General features: G+C 46.4%; 1 protein-coding gene across 19 annotated transcripts in view; it reads right to left on the bottom strand.

The window, feature by feature from the left end:
- Positions 1 to 1,509: 1,509 nt before the first annotated feature.
- Positions 1,510 to 20,916, bottom strand: part of PICALM (phosphatidylinositol binding clathrin assembly protein) — an 80,138-nt gene continuing 60,731 nt past the window's right edge. For 6 of the 19 annotated variants that reach the window (XM_035114310.3, XM_035114316.3, XM_088668797.1 and 3 more), the window contains 5 exons: positions 19,595 to 19,618; positions 11,427 to 11,486; positions 9,913 to 10,017; positions 4,453 to 4,555; positions 1,510 to 3,191 (listed from right to left, as the gene is read on the bottom strand). In XM_035114310.3, coding sequence (XP_034970201.1) covers positions 4,463 to 4,555; positions 9,913 to 10,017; positions 11,427 to 11,486; positions 19,595 to 19,618 — 282 coding nt within the window. In that variant the 3' untranslated portion in view covers positions 1,510 to 3,191; positions 4,453 to 4,462. The remainder of the gene's footprint in view (positions 3,192 to 4,452; positions 4,556 to 9,912; positions 10,018 to 11,426; positions 11,487 to 19,594; positions 19,619 to 20,916) is intronic. The other 13 variants (XM_088668804.1, XM_035114314.3, XM_088668801.1 and 10 more) reach the window with 6 other exon arrangements.

Here is a 20,916-nt window from a genome sequence, read left to right as displayed (position 1 = left end):
GTGGCTCTGGTTTGATTTTTGCCCTCCGTGAACCTCTGTGGTCATTTCATGAAATCTTCATACTGTTCGATTGGAGAAAAATCCTCAGTGCTCATGGACCCACTAGTCTCACAAGACATGGCACCAACTTACATTTGCCAGTGTTTTCAGGGCCATCGAAGACCTTCACACGTTCTCAGTTCTTCTTACAACCAACCTGCAGGATAGTGGCTTGTTTAAAACCGCCTTGGGAGTTTGTAGAAAGGGGCAGGATCCAATCAAATGTACATTTATATTTTTTTGTTTTGACAAGTTTTCCCAGCTGGATGTGTGCGTCTCTGTCATATGTACCTAATTTGCATTACTGTATTTTAAAACTCAAGTTCTTTGTGTTGCTTTGCAACATCTTCAGCATTTTGTACATCACCTTGGGGTGTTAAGATTAAATGAAACAATGCCTCCAAGAGTGGAGGGAGAACACAGCCTTATCCCTCCGTTTGCTCAATCTTCTTTTAAAGACATCCATGTTTGTGACTCTCACTACCTCTTGTGGGAGTTGATTCCACAGTTCAACTATGTGCTGTGTTAAAATGTTCCTTTTGTTGGCCCTGACTCCACTAGTAGCCAGCTTCAGATCGGTTTCTGCTCATCTGGGCTTCTAAGTTGCTTAGCTTCCATCATTCTGGTTAAAAGAAAAACTGCTAGCTAGCACACAACATTTGAGCTGGCTTTTCCTTTCTGCTGGACAATGGGATATGTGGCTTAAACAAAGCTCCTTCTACAAAGCGCTGCTTGGCTACTCTTTGCTGTAGTTAGGTACCTCATGAGAGGTAGGTTCTGTTCCATATGAATACAAGGGGAGAGAGAGGACCTATCAACATCCACAAACAACTTTGGGCATGGTTGAGTGTGTAGAGGAACAGTGTAGGGCTGACCACCTGATTTTTTGAGCCAAACTTGTAAGCAGTCTTAAGCACAAATACTGCTTCTTTTGAGGAAGTTACCATCAAGGCTTGGACACACAACCTTCAGCCATCCCTATAGAAGTGGAGGGTGGAATGCTCCCTCTAACATAGAAAAGCACCGTTTGGAGAATTCCAGTCTGGTCTTCTCCCTAATACTGCCCAGTCAAATTTTATTACCTCAATCTTGACATGTCATTGGGCATAGCTGAGCCCCCCCCCCCCCCAAGATGGCGCAAGTGTGAAGTTGGCACAATTCAGGCATTTCCCCCCTTTAATGGCAAATTCACCCACCCCCATAGGGTTTAATCTGAGCACCGAACTTGATGAAATTGGATTCAGAAGGCTAGCTGAGCCCTAAAAGCAAACCATTTTCAGCTGTGTTTAAAAGTTGTCCACATACATCACCACTAATGCAATGGACCAAATTGCAAAAGCAGCCAAAATGTCAATCTCCACTCACAGTGTTTCAAAGCACATTTTACCTTGCAAAATGGCAACAAAAAAGACCAAACAGACCCCCCACATCCCAACCCACCACTGTAGACCTTCATACTATAAACAGAAGTTCTGTGGAAGCTGCATTTTATTTGAAAATCCACTTTTTTTTGCTAACGTACTTTTAAACATTTTAAACAAAAATAGAATCTGCGGAGACAATGCAGCAAGTATGCTTAATTCATGTACAGAATTGCTTTCATGCCTTTTGACTATCCTTCTTAAGGCCCCAGATGCCACCCAAACTGGTATGATTGTATTTACACAAAGCACCGATCAACAGCGCTGCTTCAAATTCTGCAGAAAAACTAAAAGGGTTCCTACAACATTGAAAGGCCAACCCCGCCAGCAAGTTCTCCTGCACAAGCCCCCCACCAGACCGCTGAATGGAGCTTCTGCTGGGGAACTTGGTGGTTGGGGTTGTGCCCTTTAGTAAAGACACAACTTCTCTTCTGAGTTTTTATTCTATTTCACGATACATGATCATGGAGCTGGCACTAGCAAATGAAGAAGAAGAAGAAGAAGAAGAAGAAGAAGAAGAAGAAGAAGAAGAAGAAGAAGAAGAAGAAGAAGAAGAAGAAGAAGAAGAAGAAGAAGAAGAAGAAAAGATTGAAGGCTTTTTTCACGTAATACCTCAGAAGTTTTAACGGGGTTTGCTTGGTTTTTGTACAGAGAAGAAGGAAAGTCTTTAAAAATGAAAGCAATTCCTCACATTCATTTTGGAAAGGCCGTACGTCAAGTGTAAGATAAATGACATGCCAAGCACAAAGCAAGGAAAAAAGTTCATCCCAGAAGCACCAACATCTGGTCGAGAAATTCTGTGCTCCTCCCAACCAGTCAGCTGTTCCCCCACCCCACCCCTTGCCAAAATCCTTAACAGAACTAATTCCCATGGAGATTGGACAATTGGTGTTTTCAGACCATTGAATGTACTCAGTGCTCTGTGTAGTTTGGGTGCGTTATTGGAGTGAAGATGCACTCTGAATCAGAATAGTTCTCGTGAATAAAAATGGGAAGAGAGAGGAGGAGGGAAGGGAGAAAAAAAGAAACTCCAAAAGGGAGACATACTGCATACATCCACGCTCATTTCCCCGCAAAGGAGGCTTTGTGATACATTGTTACTTAAACTGATAATCATAAATAAATACAAACAATAATACATAAAGGAATGTCTATGCAAACGGAATATATAATTCTTTTTTAAAAAAGTTAAAACTTTCCATTATTGACTCTAACATTTGCGATGACTGCAGAGAGGAAAATGGCAGAATTAAGAGAGTGTTTTCGGATTTGATCCCCTAGAGAAAGTCATTGGAGTTAACAGTGGGAGGATGCCCAGCTCTTCATCCCAAGCAGCAGTTCCAGGTGCTTGTTGTACCCTTCATGGCAAAATAAGAGGCTTCCTTTTGTGTGTGTGTTACTGACGGAGAGTGTTAAAACAGGTGGCGAGTTACTGACATGATTAGAAGTCACCAGGAAGGGGGGAGAAAGAAAAAGAAAAAAGATCCCACACCAAAATTGTGGCAATTCTTGGTTTTATACCGAGAGTGCTGCGGGGTTTCAAGGCTTCCCTATGTTGGTGCTCCTACTGCTGTTGTGGGGCCTTGTGTGGTTTTACCAGGCCGTTCTAGTGAAGAGGAGAGCTGAGGCATCAGTTCTGATTTGGCTGGAAAGAAGGGTCTGCTGTCGAGCACGTGTCTTTCTGGAACTGTTCCTGTCCCACTCCTTCTGGTGCGGTTACATGAATTGTATCTGAGGAGACAAGAAAGGCGTCCATTTTACACGTTTGCACAACTAACCTACCTGCCCTCCCCCTCCAAATGTCCTTTCACTGGTCATAGGCTAAGTAGGTTCCACGATGGCAGACCAGGAGTAGAGATATATAGTGCTTCAGTATAACAAAGATCAGACCATTTGGAAGCACTTCCCTGTTGCATGTAGAATGTGCAGGTCTATTCCCATTTCCAGAGAGTCAGAGGGCACATTGACAACGACTGCATTTGTATCGCCCTCTGGGGCAATAAGCAATTAAACTGCAGGCTGCAACCCTTGAGCTGCAGACGAGAGGATGGGAAACTGTGGTCATAAAACTGGCGAAGGAATCTCAGGTCATTTCTTCAGGTGACAATAAAATGAACAGAAAACAGCATTATGGCAGTTGCAGAAGGGATTATGGATTTCTATAGTAAGTCAAAGCACATCTCTCTTGAAAGAGACTAGGGCTTTAGACCTAGGAGGCTATGCAAAAAACAAAACAAAACAAATGTGTTGATAAGAGGGGGGGAAAGAAGGGAATGTACACTTTCTGGAGCATGAACACAATCTGGTGGCCAGGTTGCTCACCAGGCAAGGAGGTTTGAGCATTATTACACCAATCCTGGTCCAACTGCACTGACTGTGAATGAGTTTCCAGGCCCAATTCAAAGTGCTGGTTTTGATGTATAAAGCCCTAAACAGCTCAGGACCACAATGCCTCAAGGACTGCCTCTCCCCATATGAACCAACCTGGACCCTGCAACCATTATCTGAGGCCCTTCTTCATGTGCCTTATTCACAAGAGGTCTGGAGGGTGGCAACATGAGAACTGGCCTTTTCTGCAGTGGCTCCCTGTTTGTGGAATGCTCTCTCCATGGAGGCTCGCCTGGCATCTTCATTATGTATCTTTAAGCACCAGGTGACAATGTTTCTTGTCACCCGGCCTTTTTAAAGGTGTTTGTGGGAGGGGGGGCTATGAGTTTTTGTTTTTATTATGCATTCTCATTTTGTATTTCTCTGTGGTGAACAGCCCTGGGATCTTTAGATGAAGGGTGGTATACAAATTTAATCATCATCATCATCATCTCTTGCATTCCACATTAGCAGCCATGGTTCATAGCAGGTCACAGAATAACAACATGCAAATTTACAAAGCCCCCGACTGTGTCATTTTAATGTGAGGGTGAATATTGCTAGGGACGTTAGCAAACGAGGCATTATCTGAGCTTGCAGTGCCCCCAGAGTTAACATGCAATACCTAAATTGTCCTATAAGAAATCCTGGAGGGAGAGCTCTCCAAAAGGATCCTTCCCTGAAGCTCTGTGTGGACTCTGAGTGGATGGGCTGGATGCTGCAGACAGCTGGGAAAGAAGATGTCAGAGAAGGAAAGAGAAAAAGAAGGCCTCAATGACAGAAATATGAAGGCAGAAAATGTAGTGATGGAGAGGAGGGCTTAAGAAAGGTAGTTAGGACTGAAGTGGGCTGGTTAAAAAGAAAAGGTCTGATTGCATGCCAAGTTGAAATCTGCCCCAATGGTATGACAGATGCAGACATTAGAAGGTTACCTATAGGCAAAGGTGAATTTCTGGGATGTGACTGGCAGAAATCACCAGCACTTTATCCAGAGGTATGGCAATGGTCTCCAATAGTTGCCAGGCCCAATTTGGCACAACAGAGTGTGTTTCTGCAAACAGCAGAAGCTAGACCTGAAGTTAGCTTTCAAAAGAACCTATGACAACCAGGCCTCAATTAACACTTATTTACATTCCATGGATGGCCAACGTGGAGTATTAGGTGCCAAAAGCTTCTTAAACAACAGAAAGAAGGCACCATGAGTCTGGCTATACATTCTTATGTTCTCTTGAGACATACACGTATCTGTATTAACATTAACCATGACAAATACCATGCAAACACTTGCTCACTGTTCACTGCTGTGGTCTTACACTTTCTCTGGTACAGGGGGAAAGTAGGGCTTGAAGACAGAAGTGGCTTACAAGGGATGAGGCTGACAAACATGAGCCAAACTAGACTTTCACAGCCAAGTACCCTGTTCCTTGAACAGCAGCAACGCATTCTGCATGGGCACACTTTTTAAGAAGAGAACACCTGATTTCCAGTAATAGTCACGTGGTGTAATTGAGATGGGAGGAGAAGCCTACTGTTAGAAAGTGAAAATCCACTGGGCAGCCTGAAGCATGCATGAAGCAGCCCTCCCTTTGTATCCAAGCCCAGGACTCTCTTTATTAAGGGCATAACATTAGATCATAAGAAGAGCCTGCTGGAGCAGGCAAAAGACCCATCGAGTCCAGTATCCTGGTCTCACAGTAGCCAATCATGGGAAGCCCACATATAGCACCTGAGTACAAGAGCACTCCAACTGGCAATTCCTAGGTTCTCAGAGACGCATTATCTCCAGCAGTGGAGGCAGAACACAGTCATCATGGCTAGTAGCCACTGACAACTTGATCCTGCATAATTTGCCTAATCCTCCTCTGAAGCCACCCAGAGTTGGTGGCCATCTCTGCTTCCTGTGGGAGCAAATTCCATAGCTTTACTATGCTCTGTGCATTTTTTGTTTTGTTTTGTTCTTCCGGAATGTTCTCTCCCCACACCCAAATAATTCAGTTTCCTCAGTTTGCTTGGATCAACACAAAACGGCAAACATCCACCAGAGGGAGAGTCAAATGCAGCTGACAGATGGGTAAGTTCTTTCGGTTTTGTTAGTGCACATTCCTGCACAAAGTGCAAGTGACTGCCTCCCCCCCCCCCAGTCACATTTATCGCCCGAATGATCTCACAGCACAACCATTCAATGGCAGTATACTTGTTTTGTGCAAGATGTAGTCTATTTGTCACATACAGTTATTTTAAGATATGGCACCTGATCAGACCTATTTCCAAGCCCTCACCATCCAACTACCGTGTTTCTCCGGAAATAAGACACCGTCTTATATTTATTTTTCGTTAAAAAAACCACACTATGGCTTATTTTCAGTGGATGTCTTATTTTTTATTAAGTATGGTACAGTTTAACCTAGAAGGTTAAACTGCCTATCATTATGGCTTATTTTCGGGGTATGGCTAATATTCCTTGAATGCTTTAAAATCCTGCTATGGCTTATTTTATGGCTACGTCTTATTTTTGGAGAAACAGGGTAGCTCCTTCCTAAATGTTTATGGCTGGTCTCCCAGCTGTGACCAAAGATGGCACATTGGAAAGGTCTTAATGACAGAAGAGGCAACTTCAGAGCTGTGCCATTTTCAGTCCTTGGTGGTGGCAATCCAATTTGATTATTTCAAATAGAAACACCCCCCCCCTCAGGCAATTGATTTGTGTTTTTTATATATAAAATCAATTAATCAAATTCATCTACTAGCCTTCTTGGAGCCTGGGGAAAATTTCTTTTTGTTTCTCTTTGAAAGAATTAAATCATATCAGTCACTCCCAAGGAAGTTATTATAATCAAAATGCTTGGGCAATGATAAATTTTCTTTTCTGAATGTAAGAAGTCACCTCCCCTTTTGAACAGAGAAAGAATAATCATGGGAGCCATCAGGTGCAATTTTCCACACATGAAAAAGGTGAGATGCAGCCCCTGACGCAGTTCTGGTTCACCCACCACTCTAAATGTTCCAAGTGGTGATAAGCCTCCTGGTGGCAAAAGTAGCTGAAATATTTTAACAGTTGCTACAGCCACCTGTGAAGAAGCCCTGCTCACCTCCAAGAGCACACTGAACAGGAGAGTTGACTTCCTTTTCCCTCTGTTGCTGCAACAGTAATGGAGCAACAAGCTCTCTATGGAGGGCTACAACAGTTGGGAGCCGGTAGCTTGAGGATGGGAAAACAGGCGCTCCAGTTGTTGGTGCACTACAGCTCCCATAAGCCCTGGAGTCCAACATCTGGAGAGTCACATGCTCCCCATCTCTGCTGGCTGCTACAAGCCTCCTACCACATGGAGGCCAAATCAATAGACACCTACATGAACTAGGGCTTGCAATTTTTTAGTTTAAGGGACCATTGGCTAGACAAGGCAGGAACTAAATGTTGTTTTTTTTCCTAGTAGGCGGTGTCTGGAGATGATTAAGTGGATATGGAAGAGGACAACGGAAATTATGTAGATGAATGAAGAGGAGGGAGGTTCCATGAATGGCCTCTTTCAGCTTCATGGCACTGATGGAAGTCAAGACTCATCCACTCAAGTTAGTTTTGCAACATGCTCAGTTCGCGTTATGTGGAAAGCACTCCTGCTTCTGCAGTTTCGCTAACAAAAGAGCTGCCAAGACCAACAGGTGACCAAAGGGGAGACGCTCTTTCAGAACCCTGAAGCAGGCGCTGGGTACACAATGCGTCTAGTGTGGAGGAACAGGGGCCAGAGCAAGAAGCCAAACACTGCCAGAGTTCAGAGCAGCAAACAGGTTCCCACAACGGGCCTTTGTTCCCTTTCCCAAGAAACACTAATAAATCTGACATCAGCACAGTAAAGCAGAGTGCAAGGAGGAATGACAAACAGCTCCATCCAGCAGCAAACTCAGCAAGTGCCTCAATTAAAGGGTACATTTCCCAACATCTGGGGTTTCCAGAGGAAACCTATTTCCTCACCCATTATGTACACAGTTAAGATAAATCTAGAAGTTCACAAGGGATGCATGGTGGAAAATGCTCTAAGACATGTCATCACTTATGAATATGTGCGGGGGAAGAACAGCAGACGACATAATGCTTCCACTGTCTGGAACGAAACTATCTAAGCAGGATTTGACCCGGGTCTTCTCCCTGATGTACTAGGATTTTTATGTGTGGGTCCTTTGCATATCAAATGTTCCCCAACAATGCTAGTAACTACTTGCATTCTGAAGTGGTGAAGTCCCATGTTCAGAAAGGCTTTCTTATTTACGCATCCAGCTGAACAGCCAAATTCTCATTCCCTGCTTACTAAGGAATATAGAGCTCCTTCCCCAAAGCTATTTTAGACTTACAAGTGAAAGCCACTGCACCTTCCATTGCTTTAGGAAACTATTCAACAGACTCAAGGACACTGTAGGATTCAGCTTGTGACATCCCATCTCAATCTCAGTAATAACTCCCAAGAGTCAAACCTCACATTTTCTCACCAGGGAAGTACAGAAACCATGCCCTATAACCTAATATTTACTAAGAACTGGATGCTTTCACGTAATACCTAGGTCAACATGAATATCAAACTTCCTTTCTTCCATCTCAACATATGTGCCACTACCTTTGGAGTTCTCGGCCAAGCACACCCCTTTAGTAACACACATCTCTTTGTTCAGCTTTAGATTGCTGTTCAACATATCATCAATAAATCACCAATGGGTGCAATCCACCAAACAGCCTTGATTCATTTTATGCAGGGTTACATCAGGGAAAGTTCCATGGACAAACATCAATGAAGCAAAGTTTAGTGCCAGTGGCCAACAGGTGTCTTCATTTGAAGTGCACCTGCTAGGGAGGGTGAGTTGTGTCAAATATTTGTCAGTCCAATGGCTGGCAGATTTGAAAGACCTACATTAAGGTCCTAAGCTCAACTCCCAAGTACGCACAGTTAAAGAAGAGCTTGTACCCACCACTCTAGATTGTCTTGAATTCTGGATACATTACACAAGCAGTAAAAGAGGAGCCACAGAGTACAGTGCAAATATAAGCAATGAAAATGTGTGTGTTTATGTATCAGAAAAAAGCCAAGAAGTAGTTTAAAAGTTACAGCAGGCAAGACTATGATTAAACCTCTTGATTTCCATACTAGAATATAAAAAGGAGAACTGTATGTGCCACCAAGCAACAACCTACTGGAACAAGCTTGGGTCCTTTTGAGGGCAAATTTAGGGTTGATTTCAAAGGCGAAAAGTTCCCTGCAACAAATGAACAAACATGGCAATTGCACACACACCTCTTATGCTGTGTACAAATGCAATGTGAACCCTCAACTGGCCACTCCTTCTCAGAATGTGTACAAGCAGATAAACAATTGCATGCATGCCACCAATCAGTGCCTGCTACACTTGGCTAGCCTGTGGTTTTGTATGAAGTAGTACCATTAATGGAAGAAATTTGCCACTCCTGAAGTGGCACCTAGAAAAGCTAAGTTTTATCTGCAGCCTTAATCAGACTTTCTTCCTATCACCTCTTCTCTCTTTAATAAAGATCTAGAACACCCCTGCTAAAAACAGTGCCACTCTGACACCTTAGCTTAGCTTTTCACAACAGAAAACTGAACAGTACTATTTGCTGCCTACTCTTCTGATGCTGAACTCTGGCTCCCCTCAGTCCCAGTGAACATGGTGAGTGTTAGGAACCATGGGAGTTGTAGTCCAGAACATGGGGAGGGGGACACCACAATGTTTGCCACTGCTAACTATGAAGAATGGCTGCTGCCTCTTCCTTACCATTCTCTGTCTCTTTTGACAAGATGCCTTCTCAAACTTTCCTTCAGCGCCATCTCTTCCTGGACAATCCTCACCTTGCTTGCTAAGGGCCTTTTGGCACTGTTAGCTTCCCTCCATCCCATCTTCACCATTCCTATTTTGTCCTCTCCCTTATGTGTCCTTCCTTGGGGCTGCAAGTTTCCCGGGCTGAGCAGGCCATCAAAAGTAATGCACCACCTGACAACATGACCAAATATGCACACAATGTTCTTGTTGACTAGCTTGTGAGCTGCCAGAAGCATACGGCTTTGTAGGCCAGTTCCACACCCACCTGGGCTCCCGATACAGGACCAAAAGGATTTGGAGGTCTCATGACAGGTTGGCTGTATATTAAGGTTGGTTGCGTCATTACTGGTACTCCTCCCATTTGGGATGGCTAAAAATCCAGAACAGCAAAGAATTAATTTCATGCACAGCTCTTCAAAAGAGACCACCACCAGAAATTGCCTCCAACTGTACAGTTTAGTTAGTGGCACTCTAAAGGAAATAATTAATGGAACATTTAAAAAAGATTCCAGCAAGCAAACATTGGAAACTTTTGGTCTGTGTTCTTATGTAGTACCTTTCCACCCTTTCAGATAGGCCACTGCTTCACGTTTCTACACTGAGCTGAAAGCCGTGAACAACGTCTGGTGGGATATCTCAAGCTCTTTCACTTGGTTTTCATATAGGAATATATTTCAAATGTCAGTGTGCTGTCAGCTTGAGAGTTAGAATTAAAATTATGATTTTGCATTTAAATAAGCCAGCACATGAAGTGGCTTGCATCATTTAAAAACAACAACACATTTGTAAAAAAAAAAAACTAAAGAGGAAGTAAAGGCAGCAGCTATTAAAATCAACAAATATCTTTAGACCAGCCATTAAAACACCAACAGGCAAATTGCTCAGATAAAGTGTCTTAACCAAGGATCAGAAAACTGGCAGTGGGGCCCAAATAGAAATTCATTTAGATTTCAAATGCTGGCTTGTTAAGGAGGCATTGATTTGCCACTTAGCCCTGAACACTTTACAACTAATCTGCAATTTAGCTTCCTGTTGCATTCAGCACAAGGCATGCCCAACATCTGAAGCTAACACCATAAAAAGGAGTTCTTTCAAACTTCCTAAGTTTCAAACAAACTCCTTATCTTGCCTGGTAGGAGCCTCTTTATGTCTGCCAGAGGATTCTAGATATGTTCTAGGATGGATACTGTTCCCATGTACTGTTGGTCAAGCCTGCTAGGCTTCACCATTGCTCTATATCAAGCATCCCCAAACTCAGCCCTCCAGATGTTTTGGGACTACAAATCCTACCATCTCTGACCACTGGTCCTGTTAGCTAGGGATCATGGGAGTTTAGTCTCAAAACAACTGGAGGGCCGAGTTTGGGGATGCCTGCTCTATATGAACAGAGTGCCCTTAGAACACACACACTATATGGCTGCACATTTGTGGGACGGGGGGAGCTGTTTTTCCAAGGAAACTCATTTCGCCCTTATAGTCTCATTGAGGAATGCTAAGGCTTCCTGGAACTTATTTTTAAAGTAGTCACTGTAACAGAAGATAGGTGGAAGTAAAGAACATTAAGTATTAGGTTTTTTTGTCTGGTGAAATGAAAAAGGTCAAAAAACAAACAAACAGGTGGGGCTAAAATTAATCTGCCAGGTGTGTGGCATCTTGTTCAACATGTGTGTTGCAAGCATCGCAGAGAAACCCAAAGGAAATGGAAAGAGCAGTTACAGAACAAGCTACGATAAAAGCGCTCCTAAAAATGACTTCAAATGAATATAAACATTTACTGACCATTCCATAGCCCATCATTCCTGTTGGCGTTGTAGCAGGATAGGCCATGACAGGCGGTGCCTAATGAGAAAGAGACAACCTTAAGCTGCATGCAAATGGAAAAGGCTTCACAAACAGCAATGAAATGCTTTTGACTGTAAATATTAGCATCTCTGACAGCTGATCAATTGATATCTGATAGAGCCAGAAACTGGCCACTGTGCATCATGGTAACATCCTTGCAGGTAAGCCATTAGAGTTTCTTTAGCTGAACATGGCTGCAAACGTACAAGGTAACACACAATATAGCTGGTCCCCAATAAGTTGGGAGGGCATCACTTTCAGGCCCAGGATTGCTTAACAGACAATGTGACCCTAGCATCCTGGATAAAAATTAATAATAATAATAATAATAATAATAATAATAATAATAATAATAATAAGCTTCCCCAAAACAACAAGTCGAGTACTGTCAAACAAAGCCTCACTTGATGGGCTTCATGCAACCAGTAGCTGAATACTCAAGGAACACCCCGTTATAGCATAAAGCAAACAGCCGCCTGTCTGAACAGCAGCTGTTCAGAATTTTCTAAAAAGGGCAGGGTAAAAAGTTTGTTTCTGCTTACAGCATTTATAGGGAGTTTTTAAATTTGGCATGTGTCACAGTGGCCGGAGTGGACTACTTCAGAGTAACGACGCTACGCAGCTCTGCATTTTATTCTTTTATTGGTGCTGCGTATTTACAGTGCTCAAGTCATTGCTATTTACACGGAGCGATGTTGTCAGTCGGTTTCAGAACCTCCTAATGGCTTTTGGCGCGTCTTTCTCCAACACAAAAGCTTTGGCAGACCCATCCTCTTGCCCCTCCTCTTCCTGCGTAATTCTGGAGTTGGGGGGATGGGTCTTCCCCCCTTACTTGCCCCTTCCTGTCCCACCTGGGACCCTGGCTCCTCTACCTTGCCTGAGCCTCGTACACGACTTCCTGCTTCCCCACTGGAATCGGAACTCTCCCTGCTTTCCCCTTTGCTCGGGGACGGGCTTGAACTCAGGAGGGGAGGGACTTCGCGATATCCCCTGTCCCTCACATCCACCCCCCTCCCAAGCTCTCCTTCACCCCTCCCCAGGCCCCCCCCATGTGTCGGTGACGACTGGAAGCCTAAAAACTCGGTGCTCTCCGAGCCCGTTGGTGTGAACACCTCCCCCCAGTCCTGCGAGCCCCCCCCTTCCGCCTGGGAGGACGGGAATCCCAAAAAGTCCGTGGCGTCAGAGCTGGTGGGGGTAAAAATGTTTTGCCAATCTGCTCCTTCCTCTGACTGGGTGGATCTTGGCGACACCCATACCTCATCCTCTGGTTCCTCAAACTCCGCTTCCCAGCGCCATGGTGAGCTGTTCTCCCGTGCCTCCTCCTCCTCCCCCTCCCTTTCCATGTGCCAGGGCTTGGGTCTGTGGGGAAAGAGGGCGTGAAATTCTTCCACCAAGAATTCCTCCTGTATCTGAGTGGCGGGAACCCATTCATTCTGGGACGGTGGAGCATCCTCCCATGCCATGAGGTACTCCAGGCCCCCCACCCCCCACCTTGAATCCAGGATGGCCGTGGCCTCATTGAGTTGCTCCCTGCTTTCCCTCTCCCCCCCTCCCTCGGGGGTTTGTTCGCTGTCTCTGAGCCTGCTGCTTTCCCTGTACGGCGACAGCAGCGATCTATGAAACACTGGATGCACCCTCATGTCCTCTGGCAGTGCCAGCCTGTATGCCACCGGGTTGACCTGTTGCGTGACCGTGAAGGGGCCCAGCCATTTGGGTGCCAGCTTTTTGCACCTCCCTCTGGTGGGAAGGCCCTCCGAGGACAACCACACCTTGTCCCCCACCCTGATGACCTCCCCTTGTCGCCTGTGGCGATCTGCCCCCTTTTTGTACGCTTCCTTGGCCCTCTCCAAGTGTTCTCTGAGCTGCTGGTGCACCGTCTCCAGTTCCTCTGCCCAATCCTCAGCCTGTGGGCCCTCCTCCTCCTCCTCCCTCTCCCTCTCTGGGAAAGATCTGAGGTCGCGCCCGTAATTGGCCTTAAAGGGCGACACCCCTGTGGAGACGTGCACTGCATTGTTGTAGGCAAATTCTGCTAGCGGCAAGCGATCCACCCAGTCCGTTTGCCGCTGGCTGACGTAGCATCTCAGGTACTGCTGCAGAATGGCGTTGACCCTCTCCGCTTGTCCGTTGGTCTGCGGGTGTCTAGCCGTCGACAAGCTGACCTCCACCTGCAGGAGGTTCATGAGCCGCCGCCAGAACCTGGAAACAAATTGGCGGCCACGATCCGAAATAACCCTGAAAGGTAATCCATGCAGTCTGAAAATGTGATCAACAAACAGTTTGGCTGTCTCTTCTGCCGAGACTGCCCTGGCACACGGTATAAAGTGACACATTTTGGACATGAGGTCCACCACCACCAACACTGCAGTCTTACCCCTGGACGAAGGCAGATCTGTGATGAAGTCCATGGACACCACTTCCCACGGCCTGTGTGGTGTGGCTAAGGGCTCCAGCAACCCTGGTGGCGCTGCTCTGACCACCTTCGCCCGCTGGCAGGTGGTACAGCCCCTTACATAGTCTCGAACATCTTCCCTCACCCCTGGCCACCAGAAGTGTCTCATGACTAGGTGAGTGGTCTTGTCCCTTCCAAAATGCCCCGCTGTAGGGTTGTCGTGCATCTGCTTGAGGACCGTACGTCGAAGCTGGGTGGTGGGTAGGTACAGCGCACCCTTGTAGAAAAGCAGCCCTCTGCGTTCTGCAAAGTCTTTTGCCTGCTCCCTCCCCCCTCTCAGTTCTCTGAAGATGCGGTTGGCAAATTCATCCGCTGCCGTCAGTGCTGTGAGTTCTGCCTCGCTCACCACTGCTGCTCCGCAGGACCATGCCGACGGGGGGAAAATGTGCCTTGGGGCTGGTGGCGCCTCCTCCTCCATGTACTCTGGCTTGCGGGAGAGGGCATCCGCCCTGACATTCTGCTCTCCTGGGATGTAGTGTATGGAGAAGTTGAAGTTCGAGAAGAACTCCGCCCACCGTATCTGCCGCTGGTTGAGCACCCTGGCAGTTCTCCAGAACTCCAGGTTCTTGTGGTCTGTGCACACCTGGATGGGGTGCTTGGTGCCCACCAGGAAGTGTCTCCAGTGCTGGAACGCCGCGTGGATCGCAAGAAGTTCCCGATCAAAAACTGTGTAGTTTCGCTCGGGCTGGGTCAACTTCCTGGAGAAGAAGGCACAGGGTCTCCACTCTCTGTTGGCGTCCAGTTGCAACAAAATGGCGCCCACAGCCTTATCAGAAGCATCTGTTTCAATGCGTAGGGGCGCGTCCTGAACCACGTGGAACAGGTTCTGGTCTGAGGCGAACACCCTCTTGAGGCTTTCGAACGCTGCTTGCGCCTCTGGTGTCCACCTGAACTTCTGCTTGCCTCTCAGGCAGTCAGTGATGGGAGCCGTAACTCGAGAGAAGTTCTTGATGAACTTCCTGTAGAAGTTGGCAAAGCCTAGTAGGCGTTGGGCATCTTTGCGCGTCCTGGGGCTGTGCCAGTCCAGGATGGTCTGCACCTTGTCCTTGTCCATTGCCAGCCCCTTGTCTGACAGCTTGTAGCCCAGGAAGTCCACCTCCTTGGTGTGAAACTTGCACTTCTCCAGCTTCACATACAGGTGGTTCTCCTTCAGGCGCTGTAACACCTCCCTGACGTCCTTCACGTGCTGCACTGGGTCGTTGGAGTAAATAAGGATGTCATCCAGAAAGACCAAGCATTTCCTGAAGAGTAGGGACCCCAGGACGTGGTGCATGAAGGCCTGGAAGCATGCTGAGCCCCCTTGCAACCCGAAGGGCATCACCAGATATTCAAAAGAGCCCAGAGGCGTGAACATCGTGGTTTTCCACTCATCGCCTTCCCGGATCCTGATCAAGTTGTACGCCCCCCTCAGGTCTAGCTTGGTGAAAATCTTGCCTCTGCGTGCCGCTGTCAGGAGATCATCCACTCTGGGCATGGGGAAAGCCACTGGCTCTGTCACCGAATTCAGCCGTCTAAAATCCACCACAAGACGGCGCTGTTGCGTGTCTTTCTTGTCCACCCAGAAGACCGGGCTGCCCCCTGCTGCCTTGCTTTCTCTGATGAACCCCCGCTTGAGGTTCTTGTCGATAAAAGCGCGCAGATCCTCCAGTTCCTGGTCTGACATGGCGTACAGCTTGGCTGGGGGTATAGTTGCCCCAGGCACCAGGTTGATCTGGCAGTCAAAAGGCCTGTGTGGGGGCAGGTGGTCGGACTCCGCTTCACTGAAGACCTCCTGCAGGTCCCAGTATGGTTTGGGTATCGCCTCACCCCCTTTGACGTGCATGGTGGCCACCGTGGCTATCGGAGGCCCCTCCCCTGGTTGGTGCTGCATGCAATGTTCCAGGCAAAAGTCCGATCCAAAAGTGATGCATCTCTGATGCCAACTTATGGAGGGGTCGTGGCGCGCCAGCCAGCTCATGCCCAAAACGATTGGGGGGTCTGAGATGGTGGTGACGTTGAATGCCAGTGTCTCTGAGTGCCTTCCAACCGTCATTCTCATGGGGGGGGTTTGATGAGTGATGGCCCCTCCCAGCAGCTCTCTGCCGTCAATGGTTGCCACGTGCAGAGGAAAATCCAGCTGCAGAAGCTGGATCTGGTGCTCTTCTGCAAAGTTTCTCGAGAAGAAGTTGGCTGAGGCACCACTGTCAATTAGGGCGAGGACCGTCAATGGATAGCCATTTGGGAGCGTGAGCGTCACTTCTAGAACCACTCCTGCTCTGGGAGGGGTGGGCTGGCTCTGCTCCTCTCTGTGCGGGTGGGTGGGCTGGGGCTGTTGTCTGCTGACTGTGCCTGGCTGCCGCCCCTTGTCTCCTGCAGCCAGGCTTTCCCGTTTCCCTGCTGTGGTGCTGCGTCAGTGGGGGAGGGCACAACCGTTCCCGCCTTTCCTTGCCACTCCCTGCGATGTGGGCAGTCTCTGACGAGATGCTGGGGGGAGTTGCAGAGAAAGCAATTCCCACCCCTTCCCTCCTTGCGTCTTGGCGCCGCTGGGGTTTGAAAAGCCCGCGCGCGCGCGCTATCAATCTGCATGGGTTCCTGGTCCTGACTGGCCCCAGGCGTGGCTTGAAAGGGTTGTTGAGGGAGTGGCTTCTCCTGCGACCGTGGGAACCAAGCCCGCTTTGCGCGCGTTGCTTGCTTGTCGCTCCATCTGGATTCCTGCCTCACCCCCACCGCCAGAGCCGCTTTGCTCAGTTGATCCATATTACTGGGCTTTGGACCTCTCGAGAGCTCATCCTTCACCTCCTCATGCAACCCCAAGTAAAACGCCGCTTGCATTGGGGCAGACTCCAGATCCCACCCCAATCTGTGCACCAGCATGGTGAATTTCGCCCAATACGCGCGAACTGTCATATTTCCTTGGCGTAAATTATGAAGTTCCTCCTTAGTCTGGTCCATATGACTATCGGACGAATACATCGTTTTCAAACCTTCTAGAAATAGTTTGACATTCTTCATGCAAGGATTCCTTGTTGCAATTAACGGTCTTAGCCACTCCCTGGCCGCCCCTGTAAGGTGCTCCACAATAAACGCTACTCTGTGCTCATCATCAGGGAACTCATCGTGGTGCAGCTCAAGAGCATACACAATCTCAGTCTCAAAGCCCTGAAACTCCTTCGGGTCTCCATTGAACTTGCTTACTAGGGTCCCGGCTCTCCTTCCTGGCAGCACTTGGACTTGGGGTGCCCCTCCCGCCTTGTTTTTCTCTGCATCCAGCTTGTTTTGGAGGTCTACCGCCACCGCCCTTAAATGCTGCTCTTTTTCCTGGAGCTCTCTCACCTGTTCCGCAAGTTGTAGCCGGTCGTCCTGGACCTTCTTAGTCTCCTCTTTAGCTGCCTTCAATTCTCCCTGCGCCTGCAGCGACAGCTGTTGCAGTTCTAGCTGGGCTTGCTCAGCGATCTGCCGCCACTTCTCCGCCTCTGACACGCTCATCCCGGCAACTCCAAAGTAGCCCAAAAATGATTAGGAGGTTGCTGTCACAGTGGCCGGAGTGGACTACTTCAGAGTAACGACGCTACGCAGCTCTGCATTTTATTCTTTTATTGGTGCTGCGTATTTACAGTGCTCAAGTCATTGCTATTTACACGGAGCGATGTTGTCAGTCGGTTTCAGAACCTCCTAATGGCTTTTGGCGCGTCTTTCTCCAACACAAAAGCTTTGGCAGACCCATCCTCTTGCCCCTCCTCTTCCTGCGTAATTCTGGAGTTGGGGGGATGGGTCTTCCCCCCTTACTTGCCCCTTCCTGTCCCACCTGGGACCCTGGCTCCTCTACCTTGCCTGAGCCTCGTACACGACTTCCTGCTTCCCCACTGGAATCGGAACTCTCCCTGCTTTCCCCTTTGCTCGGGGACGGGCTTGAACTCAGGAGGGGAGGGACTTCGCGATATCCCCTGTCCCTCACAGCATGTTTCTATATGGCGTAGGACTCGATGTTTGTTTGTTTTTGCATATCTTGTCAGCTGCCCCGGAGACTTATATGGAAGTATAAATAGTTCAAGAAGATATTTTACATTAATTCACAAGTTGAAATCCCATTTTAACAAAGATATCACAGCCAAAGGGACCTCCCAGCATCTGAAGGGGACAGACTGGGGTGTTCTCTCTTTGCCAGGTATTGTGATGCTTGACTCTAGGAGGGTAACTTATGAAGCTCACCACCTCCTCCAAACCACTGATACTTCCCCCCCCCCCCCAAAAAAAATCTGCAGTTCCATATGCAATTCAACTATTACAGGAACTGGGCTTCTTGCTTGAAGTAACTACTTTGAAACTCTGCTCAAGCCCTCTGGCTTTGACACTCTTGCATCATACAGCAGAAGTCCTAGAAAGTGGAGGAATCATATGGCAAAGCAGAAAAATATAAACATGTACAAGCAATCCTGGAACTTTTCCTATACAAACCCTCTGACAAATAGAAAAGCATTGTTTTGTATCATGCCCTTAATTTGTAAGAACTGCTTCCGTAGGAGATTTAACTCTCCAGAAAAAATATCCCTACTCTCTGGGGTAGGGATGGGAAGAAAAGAGCCATACAGTGTTTCAAAAATGTTTACTCCTTTGAACTGTAATAGCCACTGGACAATGGAATCCAACTTGCTATTGGCTAACATGGTTAATGAAATGACCATGATTATTATTCATACAGCCATTAAGCAAAATATTATGCATATGCATACATATGGCCATACATTTGCTAGGCTTTTAGGAGCTGAAGGCTGGCTTAGGATTTTTCCCACAATGAAAAGAATACAGGGAAAGACCAACAGTAACATGGAAGGAGAAACCAATTGGGCTAAACTGGGATCAGTATAGTTAAGAGCTAAAGAATTAAAAGTCGCTTAAGATTTTTGATGTAAAACAATACAGTTGGAATATCCATGTGTAAAGCAGATGGGGTGAACCGCACACACGGTAGCTGTAGAAAAGCGGGAGTGAGGGAACACCCCACAGTCAATTAATAAACTTACCTTAAAACATTTTGAAAACAAACCCATTAGTTACTTCATTCTTTAGCTCTTATTGACACGAGAGAAATTAGGTTGACTTGTCATTTTAACCACTGTTACTTGTCCTTTTAATGCTGAAGGGAGATGCTACCCATCTTTGAAGGATAATTCAAAAGTTGTAAGTCTTTCAGATACACAACCAAATGGGTGAGGATTTTCACTTGGTTTAGTATTTGGGGACATATTGGTCTCTCCCTATTTGAAATCAAGTCTACAGATAGTGAATTGTGAAGTCGAACAGAAGCCTGTGAAGTTTCATGCAGTTATTTCACACACACAAATGCCTTTTTTTGTTTGATTTATCCATCAAATGCATTTTTAAAAAAGGCAATACAGACACACGCACCAGCTATATCGCAGCAAATGGCAGAGTTTAAAGCAAGAAAAATCATCTTAGTATTTTTCCATGCCATCATTGGAGAAAAGAGGCCCACAGAACACCTTGAGATCTGGATAGGCTAGATAGAAGCTGCTCAAGGTTGTCGTCATGCCCAAAGATCTTAACTCAAGAGAAAAAAAAGTGTGGAATAGCAGGATTATGAGATTCTGCTGTAGTGGTTAATATCAGCATGCCAGTTTTGATTGCAAAAAAAAGGCTGCAGGTTTTGTTCACTTACGTATTGTGGAAAATGCATGCCATTCTGTTTTCCCCCGGAAGAACAATTACATAATGCAATAACACTGGATTAGAAATGAGTACTTACACAACAGAATATACACACAGAGCATTTTAGTCAAAAAGTGAGTTTAAACCCCTCCCCGAAATATAATTTTTGTAATCCAAAGCCACTTAAGCATCTGGTAAAAAGGACACAGACAAGGTTGACGAACCCATAACACGACCTCTGCATTTGTACATGTTTTTTTCGCATGCTTTGTGTTGGCAAGTTTTCCATAAATACTGGAATCCACCGGTACCAATTAAAGGCAAAGCACTCACAAGGGAACCAGAACAGGACAAACAGAGTTAAGGCAGAGGATGAATGGAAGTGAGTTAGTCCTTCTTATTCTAACAGCTCATGAAAACCATTTAGGAATCTCATAGCTTCAGGTGAGACTTATCAGATAGGAGCTGTTCAGCAAAGCTCCTAAAAGGAAATTATTAAACATTTAGAAGCAACCATCTCCAGGAATGAAAAGTTAGGGCAGAACGAGATGCTATGTGGGACTCTGAATCAGATTTCCCTTACAAGGCTAGTGAATGGGCTGGAACATTTGCTGGAGAGGTCTGGAGGGAAGGACAGGGTACTCAAGCCCCCCCCCCAGTGTATTTCTACCAGGTAGTTTATAAAGGTTACAGCTAACATTGGGTGGGATAGTGGCATTTGAAGGTCATTGTCAAATGACCATTATCCCAAAATAGACATGGCTGGAATGGTGCCCAGTTCAGTCACTAAGTTCCCATTTTAAAGCACAAATATAGTAGCACAGGCAGGCCAGAATGTCTAGCAGTTAGCACATGCTTAATTCATAGCAATGTACAGTGGTGCCTTGCTTAACGAATGCCCTGCTTAACGAAATTTCCACTTAACGAAAGGATTTTTCGAGCGGAGGTTGCCTCGCTAGACAAATTCGTTTTATGAAAAATTCGTCTAGCGAATCGCGGTTTCCCATAGGAATGCATTGAAATTCAATTAATGCGTTGCTGTGGGCAAAAAAAAAATTCAAAAAAAATTCATTGCATTCCTATGGGATTCACTAGACGAATTTTCCGTTATAAGAAAAGACCCGTGGAACGAATTAAATTCGACTAGCGAGGCACCACTGTAGATGGTCTTACACATTTGATCCTGATTGTATTAAGAGGCAAAAAGCTGTTCTCTGTAGCTTTTAACACTAGCCCTCCTTCCACAGTTATCCTCTCCTGTCACACATGCCTGCCCAGAGTGGTAGTATTTATTACATGAAAAGCCACATATATCTACTGGTAAATGATTAT

This window comes from Zootoca vivipara, chromosome 4 (assembly GCF_965207765.1).
Source record: "Zootoca vivipara chromosome 4, rZooViv2.hap1.1, whole genome shotgun sequence".
In the NCBI taxonomy this organism is placed as follows: Eukaryota; Metazoa; Chordata; class Lepidosauria; order Squamata; family Lacertidae; genus Zootoca; species Zootoca vivipara.
The sequence above is the reverse complement of the archived record's forward strand: the minus strand, read 5'-3'. Positions and strand labels throughout refer to the sequence as shown.